The 12,745-nt window shown below is 32.0% G+C and overlaps 1 protein-coding gene across 1 annotated transcript; it reads left to right on the top strand.

Annotated features, from left to right (window-relative positions):
• Nucleotides 1-5,523: 5,523 nt before the first annotated feature.
• Nucleotides 5,524-8,989, top strand: LOC18595623 (beta-glucuronosyltransferase GlcAT14A-like). Its single transcript, XM_007023665.3, has 4 exons — nucleotides 5,524-6,534; nucleotides 7,568-7,643; nucleotides 7,928-8,040; nucleotides 8,145-8,989. The coding sequence occupies exons 1-4, from the start codon at nucleotides 6,012-6,014 to the stop codon at nucleotides 8,669-8,671; spliced, it is 1,239 nt and encodes a 412-aa protein (XP_007023727.3). The 5' UTR covers nucleotides 5,524-6,011; the 3' UTR covers nucleotides 8,672-8,989.
• The last annotated feature ends 3,756 nt before the right edge of the window (nucleotides 8,990-12,745 follow it).

The raw sequence follows: 12,745 nt of genomic DNA on the forward strand, positions 1-12,745 counted from the left end.
TACAGTATTTGAGAAACAAATATTACTTTGCTTTTTTTTAAGTCCCTATTCTGATGGGTTATTTTGGGAGTCCATTGGCTTAATTGAGGGGAGCAGGTATTTTATATGTACTTGCTTCCCTTTAATCAAACACTTGGCCACCCTATTTTTGTATTAATGGTGCACTTTGTCTCTTGAACTTTCAATTTTTTGTTTAGGTTCTTGACAAGTTTTATCTATAATAAAACTAAAAAATAAGTACCAAATCTTGGCCTCTTTTAATTAATTTTGATGATAACAGTATAATGGGGTTTATGAATATTCAAACTCCATCTCTTGTTCTTTGATTATATTTCTAAATTGCAATCAATTTTGATTATAATGGTATAACACGGCCTATGCATATTCAAACTCTGTAGAAAGGACATGTAAAGTAAGGCCATATGTACGGTCAAAAATGCCAAGGCTTTAGTGGACACCTGATCTCCATCCATCTTTTGTGCATGCTGTCAAAAGGCTTAGTGGCCAAGAACGTAAGCTTTATTTACTTAGAATGTATCTCAATCTTTCAACATGATGCAATACGAATAATAACTCAGAGTTAATTATTAGTTGGTTTTAGGATTAGCTGTCCTCTTATTTACAGTAAGTTTGTAATTAGAAAGAATTATTTTGGTTTGGATGCCAAAAGGAGCAACTCCCTAATTGGTTCTTCAGATGATGAACGTTAAAGGACTCAGCATTGCCCATTTAAAGAGTCACTTGCAGGTAATATATATAGAACCAAACAAACGTTGTTGATAAGCATTTGAATACTCTATCTGAACCCTACCCCTCTGTGACTTTTTTTATTTCATTTTCATGTTTCTTTCTCAGCATAACAAGCATCATTTTATTGAAAAATATTCAGTTAGCTAGGACCTAAAAGCATGATATTTATTTGTCCATTTTAACTAATATACATTTTGTGATTTAGATGTATCAAAATAAGAAGCTTGATAAATCAGGCCAAGGTAATTCATCTTGATAACAACTCTATTATCCTACTTGCCTAATGCTTAGTCATTCAATGACTTCTTTTATTTATTTATTTATTTTCTAAAATATTGCTAAAAGTTAAAAATAAAATAAAATCATGTTTGATTAAAAATTCACTATAATTAAAATATACTCCTTACAATCATGTTTGATTAAAAATTTACGATAATTAAAATATACTCCTTACATCACATTTACTTTGCCTTTTTTTTAGATAATCTAAAATTATATTTTTTTTTTGGAAGATCAAACACCCTTTTTTAAATATTTGTAAATGTATTTTCCAAATTTTTTTTTTATATTTTGGCATTAAAAACCATAGAATATCAATAAATAAAAAGGTTTTAAAACTATATGTATAAAATATATCTTTTTAATCTTCATAAAAATCATATAGGATTAAATTGAATGTTTATTACAGCTGTTTCTACCGTTGCCTTGGTTTAGATCAATGAACAAAAAAAATTGCATGTTTATTGCAATTGTTTCTCAAACAAGTAGAATGAAGCGAAGAAGAGAAGATATCCTTGGGACATATTAGAGATTTAGTCTTGGTAGGCATTTTAGAATCGACAATGCAAGCCCTCCGCCATCCCCACCAGTACTAGTCAAGCAACAGTACAATCAATTCCCAAAGTCCTTCAAATTTTACATACTCATTAACTATTTCAATGTCTCAGAACTTAATTTTTTTCTTCCTTTCTGTCAACAGATATCAACCTTGGGGATCAACTCCACCATGTAACAATACCTTGGCCATTGAAAATAAGCCAAGAGTGGTGTTCTTTCAAAGTGGTAACAATGAGTTAATATTTATGTGATAATAGATATCTATATATGTGCTTAAGGACATGATGGTGTGTACTGATGTTGAGCACCATGCTTACTATATCTTTATAAACCGTATACCAAATGACAATTCATGTTTATTATTGAACACAAACACATCATTGGTTTTATATGCCCCAAAACAGAAATAAAATCATGAAGTAACACATTCTTCATAACTCCTCATGGTAACTTCATGATCAGGTTCAACTTGCCTGATAATGAAATGATGGATCAAATTGAGGTTTTATGCAGAATAGAATGCTTATTGTCTTTATTAGAAAAGAACCTCCACACAGACCAAATGTTAAGGTCGTTGAAATAACTGAGTAAAACTACTAATCATGTATTTTGTGTGTTTCTATAACTTGCATGCTGCAGCCTACATTCATAACTCTTATATAAATAAATAAATATGCAACTTTTGACTTTTTCTGCATACATTGTAGTTGACAGATAACTTCATGAATACTATAATGATATCAATTGTCACCATTTATGGTTGTTTATCTGGAACTATGCACTCTATCAAGTTGGTAAGAAAATGCTTTATGCTTTACGTAGAATTGACAATATTTAGAGTAATACTTTGAGATTATGATGATTGATTGTGTTAGTCTGAGGATACATGCTAAATGTCTGTTTAAAAGAGTCTAAATTCTTTCTTCTCTTCTTTTTTATTAATTGTAGCTTATTGGACTACCAGAGCTATCTTTGAAGGGCAATTCATACTAGGTGGCTCTTGAGGTAATTCACATTACTGTAAATTGTACATATTTGATGCTTTCCTATTTCGACTCCTTTTCTTTATTGTTGTTATTCTATGGCATGTCATAAAAGCTATTATGCAAAAAGATGCCAACCCAAATCTTGTTTTGGCTATTGACATATGGAGCCTGGGTTATACCATCATTGAGATGTCTAGTGATAAACCTCCTTGGAGTGAGCTTGAAAGGGCAAGCCCTTGTTCAAACTTTTATATGATCATGCCTATGTTCAAACTTTGCTTTTTCATTTATTGTAGACTGGATTCTTCAAAATTCTAAGAATGTTTTGCATAAACAGTTATACAAAGGATTTTATACTAATGTTTACAATATTCGAATGTCATAAAAAATATCACTTAAATATTGTGGTTTAGCCTCGATTTTAATTTGTTGAATAATTTTATCTGTCTTTAATACGTTCTTCAAGTTTATAATATCTAAATGTGATGAGAAAATATTACTTGAATATTTTAGTTCATCTTAGATTTTCTTTAAATTTTTAAATAATTATGGAATATGATCTTCAAGAGATCTCTATTGTATTTCAACTTGCCTTATCTTTTATGTCAACCTATAGATACATTGTTAATGTTTTTATTTACTTACTGTTGGTTAATATTTGATGTTGTTGTTTTACAGTTTTGATTATTAGTTTATTATTATATTTGTCTCCATTGGATGAAATGATGCATCAATACTATACTCTGTTTAATATCATTATATGCTTAAAACATTACAGTCATATATAAATTTTTGCACTTGGTTCGAATTCTTTTGAAGTTTCAACTACTTGTGATAAAGCAAAGATAACTATTGGAGAGTATTGACATTTTTAAAATTTTTTGGACGTGTCTTGTTTACTTTTTGAAGCAATTCCATAAACTTAATTCATGCATAAAAGCAAAAAATATAAAGACTGGGCTAAGTATTTCAACTACTATTGGTTTGACCCAATTTGATGGATCCAAAACTAATTCGAATTGGGCTTGGGTGGATCCAGACTACCTCCTCCTACTTTAGCCTCTTTTCACTTGCTACTCCACTAAAACAGTCCCCTTTTCCCCTTCCCCAGCTCTCTCCACGGTCCATGGCCACCCTTCTCTCTTTCTTTGAGAAAAACCCTTCTCAACCTCTCTTCTCCCTCAAAGCTTCCACGGGTTCTCTCTTCTCCCTCAAAGCTTCCACGGGTTCTTTGTCCCTAAATCGATTCCTTTCTATTTTTTTTTTTGAAGAACCGGAGACTCCCTCACCTCTCTTTGCCGCCGCCACCAATGGTGGCTCCTCTCTGTATCCCCAAAAAAACCTCCTTTCAAAAAATCTCAACAACTTTACTAACAATCTCATGCTATTTTTCTAGTGTTTTTGGTTTTTTGAGATTTTTAAGAACAAAAAATGTCAATTCTGGTTCATCGGGTTTTGGATTTGATTGCTCCCTCCGTCGTTGTCGGCGGCGTACGCCTGCGCCGGGCTGTCTCCTTCCTTAAGCCACGTGTCCATCAAAGAAAAAGCCAAATGTCAATACTTAAAGTGGCCAAACGTCAATGCGAGAAGAGATATTCCCCACACTACCTCATAAGGGTTCGTTTGAAACTCGCACACAAACCCAATTAAATTATTTTATTAATAAATAATATATACTTTTTATAAAAAAATAGTTAAAAAGTTATAATATTAATATAAGATAATAATAATAATTCTCCCTTTGATTTAAATTTAATTGTCTTTATTTCGCTTTTACGGAATTTAGGAAAAAATTTATTTAATGTTAAATTTTTCAAATTGTTTTATAAATTAATTCTCCATGATTTAATATACTAAAAGGTATATGGAAAAATAATTTAGAAATACATATAAAAAATGAAAATTAAGTGTTCAATAAAGAAAAAAAAAAGGACTCCAAGCAGTATGCACAGTATAGTTTATCTTAATATTATCCTATATGAGAAAAGAAATAAACCTGTCGATCAGCCGACGCTTATGTGAAGCCACTCAAGGGCTTTAAGCTCTTAATTTGGAGAGGTCTCAAATTTAAAAAAGATTTATAATTTTATAATAATTATAATATAATTAATTATATTAAAAATATATAAAAATTAACATATATATAAATAAAAAATAATTAATAAAATTATTTATTCTTTCACTTTTTTAATTATGTGCATAATAAATTTTAATTTTTTTATCACTTCCTTATTTCTATAATATTATTAATTCTCAACAATAATATCTTATTTCCAATCTACTAACGGTCATATATATTTAATCTTCAACAATTATATTTTTCTCACTTATTTCTCTTATTTTCAATCAACTCATTTAATGATTTTCAACAGTTATTTTTTTTATATAAAATTATTTTTTTTTTCAACGTATAATATCTACTTTTGAGTTCTTCTTTTCTCATTTGTTCTTTTTTTCTTTAACTTTAATTTTTCTCTAAAAAATACACAAGAAGCCTATTCTTTTATTATCTTTATAAAGTCATGAGCTTCATTTGCAGTTTGTAATAGGCATTCAATAATTAAATACTATTGTTTTAATTTTTATAAATTTTTTTATTTTAATTTAAAATTTATATTATATTAAAAAAACTTGATTATAAAAATTTAATTAAAAATTTTACATCTCAAAAAAAATAAAAAAATAAAATTTTAATAATTTTTTTAATTTTAATAAAAAAACTTTATTTTAATATTTTACTTCTCACCGTTAAACTTATTGGGCCGTCGTACTGCCGACCTAGAGAACCCCGCGAACAAAAGTTATGCATGCACAGTATAGTTCGAAAAAAGTAGTAGGAAAGAGGAAGGCAACATCTCACCCAGTTGACAAAAAGGCTCTCTCTCTCTCTCTAATCACCAATGTCTCCTTCAAAAGGCTGGCTGTCATTATGGATTGTAATTTTCTTTCCTTGTTTTCTAAGGATTCTAGCTTTGAAAAATCTCTACCAACCGGCTTTCTTTCACTTTAAGATTTCCAGGCATTAGGTCTGGCAGTTCACGTTTTTATGCTACCTTTTACTTACCTTACTCCTTAACCAGCCTCTGTTATCATTTCAACGACATTTACACGTTCCCATCTAAAATGGTCTCTCCTTTTCTTAGTTATATGCAATTATTATTTCAATCCAAACTAACCTGTTTGTTTCAACCCTCTAGTTATCCTGCAGGGTGTTGTAACATGCACTCATAAGTGATAAGCATTTTTATTCAAATGCTATCTGCTGATTCTACTCATCTTGCTCTAATTTTTTGAAGTTGTGTATTCATTTCGATTAGTTTGAACATGGTACCATTAGGGTTATCGCTGTCAGTTCCATTCGGATTCAATTGAGTCTTAAGGCTGCATAGATGCTGTTATTCCAAAATACCCCTCATTGTTCAAGTCAAAGCTGTCCAAATGAGGATGTCCAAAATTTCCTCGTGGCTTTCAGGTTATCGTCCTTGGATGGTTGTTTGTGCAACAACCTTGGTATTGCTTGGAGGTTTGTCAAGATCAAACAATCAATATGAAATTTCTGTTACTACCTCTAAGTTTCAGAAACCAGTGAGACTCCCATATAAAGGGTATGGCTATCCTCCTGTTCTTGCTTATTGGATTTGTGGCACAAATGGAGATAGTAAGAAAATTTTAAGGTTGCTGAAGGCAATATATCATCCAAGAAACCAGTACTTGTTGCAACTTGATGCTGGTTCATCTGAATATGAAAGGGCAGAATTGGCTGTTTCTGTTGAATCAGAAAGTGTGTTCCAAGCATTTGGAAATGTTAATGTTGAGGGAAAAAGCTATGCAGTTAACAGGATGGGATCTTCAGCTCTTGCTGCAACACTTCATGCTGCTGCCTTGCTTCTCAAGATAAATACAGATTGGGATTGGTTCATAACTTTAAGCGCCTCTGATTATCCCCTAATGAGTCAAGATGGTAAGCGCTGCTACTGCTAATTTTCATCAATTCTAGGAGGAGTACTATCAAAATTATATCTGATTGTGATAAACTTTGCCTGGAAAGAGCAGAACTTGAAATTTGTGTGTATTCCACAGTTACATGACCTTTAACCTTTTTGAAAAGTTGTTTGACGGTTTAAATTGCTGCTTTCATTTCACTACTGTAAAGTGCTTGCCTGCAACTTTCTAACTTATATTCTGCATTACAAGAGTATTTTGTTTTTCCCTATAGCCTTTTTCAGCATGTCTCAATTATCCAATTTAGCTCAGTGAGTGCCACATTGCATTAACCATTGGGAAAATTCTTTTATATTTAAGTGAAATCAGTTTGCTTCATTTATATAAGACTTTTAGTGCTCTTCATTCTAACTGTATTTATCATGTCAATCTCATCTTTCTTTTTCTTTCTTTTTATAATGCCAATCTCATCTTTCTAAAACACGTTTCCACTTGAAATAGATTCTATAGTCGACTGCTTTGGAATTAGCTCAAAACTTTTATGTTGTATTCTCTGTTACCAATCTATCACCAATCTCTGGTACCCTTGATCATGTATATATATATATATTTATGTGTGTGTGTGTGTGTGTGTGTGTGTGTGTGCGTGTGTGTATATTGCTAAGACATCCCTATGGAACAACATTGTTGTCTTGCGAGACTTGGCCTCTCTTATCAAAGTTTCTAGTAGTTACCACTTTGCCAAAAGTTTCATTATTTCACAGGAAGCTTATGCTTAATCCAATCTTTTAATTTGGACAAATTGGTTGATCTTTCCTTTATATATGTGAAACGGTGTGATCCTAGCTTAACAAACAATGTAGGATAGTCCAGCACAATGTTCAAAATTCACTTTTGCATAAAGTCCAAACCATTAATGAGATCAACTTTTGGGTAAAGATGACTGCTGGTACAGGTTTAAGAGTTTTTTCAAGCAATTAACTGACAATGGTATTAGTAACCCACTTTTTGAGCATACATTTAACCAATTCCTCATAATGCTCTGGATGCAGATCTCCTCCATGCTTTTACTTTCTTGCCAAGGGATCTCAACTTTATTGATTATACTAGTAATGCAGGCTGGAAAGAGTAAGCAGAAACCACTGGTGCTCTAATTGTCCTACCCTCTAGATCTTCCTTTTTTGCTTCTTGAATTCTTTGATGGATTCAAATAGATTGAATTGAAGTACCCGCTGGTCCACTGTGATCATTCTGTTGCAAAGTTAGGTGCACAAAAAGTTCAAAACAGCTCCGGATTAACATAATTGTCTCCAACCAAATCTTCTACACTGGCGCTGTTGATGACAGGGCAACCTCTTCACCTCTGTGTTATCTTTTCGCTTCTTCCTTGATGGAAATCTTGTTTTGTGCAGGAGGGAAGAGATTAATCGTATCGTTGTAGATCCCAATTTATATTATCAGAGGAATACTCCAATTTACTATGCTGTAGAAACTAGAAAACCAGACGCTTTCAAGATTTTTGGAGGTCAGTTTACATGAGCAGAATTTGGCAGTGCACGTGATTGAACTTAAGTTGGATACACGTCTAGCTATCACACAAGTTCTGATAACTTTTTGGTGAATATGCAGGTTCACCATGGGTGATTGTCTCAAGATTCTTCATGGAGTATTGTGTCCAAGGATGGGATAACATTCCAAGAAAGTTATTGATGTACTTCACCAATGTTGCTTACCCTCTTGAAACCTACTTCCACACAGTAATATGCAGCTCACCTGAGTTCCAAAACACAACATTGGACAATGATCTAAGGTACATTATTTGGAGAACCCCTAGGCAAGGGGAACCCGAAAATCTAAGCACATCGCACTATGATGAAATGGTAGCTAGTGCAGCAGCTTTTGCACAACCAATAGGTGAAGGTGATCCACTGCTAAACAAGATCGATGAAGATGTCCTAAACCGCCTACCCCATAAAATAGTGCCTGGAAGCTGGGCCATTTGTCAAGGTAGGAACGAGAGCATGAGAGGTGAGGAGTTATGTTCTACTTGGGGAGACATTGATGCTGTAAAGCCAGGTCCCAAAGGTATCAAGCTTGCTGCTCAGCTCTCCAAGCTTGCTGCAGAAAGGAGACTTCCACCTAGTCAGTGCCATTAGCAGCAACAATAGATTAGAGCAAAAAAAAAAAAAAGGAAAGAAACTTGGCCTATTCCATTTTTAAGTCAATATGGGCCGTGATAGCATCAGGGATTGTTCATTTCCATCCAGCACATTGGCAGCTCTTGATGGCCAAATATCTGTAATTACACCTCAGCGAATTGTCAAATCAACAGGACAGAATACCTCCTGATCTTTCGCTTTCTTGAGTAGCACACAATGTGCATGAGTTATCAATTAGTTACTAGGCCAATATCAAAGGAAACAAGGAGGGGTATATGTCATAATTATTATACTTTCTGAGGCTCAATTTGAACATTTGAATATGTTTGCTTTTTGCTATTTAAAAAAATAATAATATAAAAGATATATTCAATTAAATTTTATATTTTTATTTTTATTTAAATAAATTTTTATAATTAATAATTAATTAAATATCATTTGTCATTTATGTCTATATGACGTTAATCTAATGTTGATATGAAAGGTAAAATTGTCACATAGATATATCATTATATCATATCAACATATCATATCATATCATATCAGCATATCATGTTATGATTCATTATGATATATTAGCATGTCATGTTAGCTTCATATGAAATAAAATTATAAGTGACTTTTTTACTAAATCACCCATTAATTATAAGAATTTATTTAATTCAAAATGAAAGTATAATATTGATATGAAAAGTAGAATTGTCACGTAGATATATCATTATATCATATCAACATATCACATCATATCAGCATATCATGTCATGATTCATTATGACATATTAACATGTCATGTTAGCTTCATATGAAATACCCTACACGTAGTGGCTAAGTTCCTTGGCGTTGGCTAAGTTCTCCCTCACGTAGTGGTTTGGCGTAAAGTGAACCTTAAGCTTTACCCCAAGAGATACCCTACACGTCTCTCCGTTCGAGGTAAGAATATAATGGGATTTACCATGCCCCTCTAAAAGGCTGGTCTACAAAAACCTCCTACTGCAGTGATTAATTAATATATAATCCACCAATTCAATAAAATTTGCAATAACATGACATGACAATTATTTTCTTCGCAGCCTTTCAAAGCAAACAAATAATCTGTATTTCAATACAATTGCTAACCAGCCAATCATGCCTGATTTATCATAAGCCAATGTCTTTTCCAATATCTTAATTCACCAAACACAAGTCAAATAATCTAAAATTTGGCAAAACTATCTTCACTTTTCTTCTTGAAATTTTCGGTCAGTAATGGTGCATTAACACCATGATTTTTCCTACTACTTTTCCACACCATAATTCATAATTTTCTAACCAATTCTCTTAAAATAAAAATCAAATTTATCCTCGCTCAACACAAGGTAGGTTCGACCATTGATGGGTGGTGGGGAATATGAACTCTTTTCCTGTTGTTTTTGTTTCTAAACATGGTAAACTAACTAAAAATACTAACATAACTTAGAATCAAATCAATCTAACATCATTCTCTCTTCATACCCATTCCGACCAGCCATGAATTCATCATGAAAACATGTAATTTAATCATGAAAAATGAGGAAAAATGCATGGAAAAGGTAAATCACAAGTCAAAATCAAAAATTTTTTACCTTTTGTCACTTGTTTCCTTGAATTTTCACACTTTTTCTCTTGAAATTCTTCACCTAGGGTTTGTTCTCTTCCTTTTCTTCTTTGGTCTTGGTTTGGCTGGCCATATGAAAAAAAAAAGGTTGATTTTATGCTTATTTTAAAGCTAAATAAATAATTGATATAAACTTGACACATGTCATCATATTATTGATCCATTTGTAATTTCTTAACTATTAGGCTTTCTCTCTCCACCACTTAAATTCCTTCAATTATCCATAACATAAAAAGTCAATGGGTGAATTCTATAAGCATGACAAGTGTTGGTGGTGTAAAATTACAATTTTGCCGCTAGGGTGACAAAATTACTATTTTACCCCTATGTTTCGAAAAACACCGGGATTACAATTTTTCACTTCTCAACCTCAAATCATACTCTAATAAGTCAAATGTGATCAAAATCTTTCAAAAAAATTTCCCATTTTGTACTCGAGTGACAAAATTACCATTTTACCCCTGGACAGTGAAATTTTCGGTTTGACTCTAAATTGATCCTTGAATCCCAAATCACCATATTAAATTATTCCTGCACTATAAAATTTTCAATTTCGCCCTAAAATCTCTATTCGTTCTAGTTTGAGGCTTAAATCAACTTTGTTATACCTCTAGGTATAATATCGACTTTTGTAAATTTTTTGAGACTCTCCTAGCATGCAAACATGCTATCTATCACATGTATGTCATGACAGGTATTTTATAAGGTCAGACTTTACATTATAAGTTGAGACTTAAACCCACACGATCGAGTCTTCTTTGATACCACTTGTTATGAATTGATATTTAAGTCTAATAAATACTAAAAACAAAATTTATAAAAACCTATAAATCACTAACCCACATTCTCAAACCAAAATATATATATGATAAGTGATGAAAAACCTATGTTTATATACTCAAGAATCACTACATCTTTTACTAATGTGGGATTCATGATATTTTACCTTATCCAATTATGTAACACCCTTATTGCACTAACTCTTTACCTATAGATGAGAGGGACTCTTTCACTAATCCTAGTCTAGCTCGACCCTTGTATCTCTCATGAGGGCCCCACATCAATGAGTATTCGAATTTATTCTGATACCACTTGTCATACATCGAGACTTAAACTCACCCTCGTGCTACTTTAAATTTTGAAAAATAAATTTAAGTAAACTTATAAATTACAGGATTACATTCTCAGTCCAAAAGACATACTTAATAGATAATAAAAAATTTATATTTATATACTCAAAATCTATCACATCTTTTACTGATGTGAAATTTATTATACTATTTCTTACCATAAAAAATGATTTTTGGTGGACATCACTTTTGGCAAGAGGGATATGCTCTGTCTAAACTATCATATTGTGTTAGGCACATCACCCTGCTAGATTGTTTCCCCTCTTTTTTCTCCTATCAAAACAGCTCTGCAAATTTGTTGAGACTATGGAGTAAATTCCATCTGAGCCTCCACCATTAATTTCAAACCAACCAAAGAAAATGGGACAAGATTTTTAAAGGCAAAAAGTGGGGGGGTACTGTTGGCCTCTTACACCCACTCAAATCTTCCACAACAATTAAAAAATATAAATACATGAAATAATCAGTAGCCATGTTTCCTAAGTGTTAATTAAGGAGGGAATCAAAAGTTATGGTTAAAATGAAGCCATTTGGAGCTAGCCACCTAATATATCATCGAGCCAACAAATTATAAATAATTTATGGTTTTAAATGAGCCCCAAAGGACCATAGCTTTTTTTTTAATTATTATTATTATTATTATTATTATTATTTTCATCAGCTAATAAAACTAAAACTCTTTCCATTGGGTTCTTTGCAACAACTTTAAATTATATCCACAACCACCATTCCCCCCCCACCCACCTAAAGCCCTCCTCATATATTCACATTCACTATCGTCTTTATTAATTTATGATTTATATTATATCAAGCTTAGTTAGGATCTCTTCTTTATGTCCAAAAACTTTGATGCCTTGTATTGTGCTTATGTTCCATAGAAGAATATTGTTCTTGGGTTACTATTTTTTTTGTTCTATTTATTTGGCCTAAAATGCTGGGAATGCGTCCAAATCTAGGTTTTAAATTAGAATTAAATGATAAAAAAATAAAATTTTATTTTATAAATCTTATTGTCGAGATTCAAATTGAAAACTAATACGTTCATACCAACTTTGAATCATTTGAATCTCCCTTTGTGATTAAATCCCGATTTTGACGCATCATAAACAACTCTTTTTATGACCAATTGAATATTTTGTATTTTGGTGGCCCAGAGTCACCTATTAATCAACAACTCAAATTATTTTATTTTTAAATTAATTTGGTTTATTCAAGAATTGATAGATCCCACCTTAAAATTTGTAACAAACCATTTGCAATTTTGCCGGATATGATTAATTAGATCATCAATCACAAAGGTATGTACGG

Source organism: Theobroma cacao, chromosome 6, assembly GCF_053813885.1.
Source record: "Theobroma cacao isolate CCN51 chromosome 6, ASM5381388v1, whole genome shotgun sequence".
Taxonomy (NCBI): Eukaryota; Viridiplantae; Streptophyta; class Magnoliopsida; order Malvales; family Malvaceae; genus Theobroma; species Theobroma cacao.

Bases quoted from the DNA above. Each gene is read 5' to 3' on its own strand.
- LOC18595623 (XM_007023665.3), top strand. From the start codon at position 6,012: ATGAGGATGTCCAAAATTTCCTCGTGGCTTTCAGGTTATCGTCCTTGG. The intron at 7,644-7,927 runs GTAAGCAGAAAC...TGTTTTGTGCAG, and splicing joins AGTAATGCAGGCTGGAAAGA to GAGGGAAGAGATTAATCGTA. The intron at 8,041-8,144 runs GTCAGTTTACAT...GTGAATATGCAG, and splicing joins CGCTTTCAAGATTTTTGGAG to GTTCACCATGGGTGATTGTC.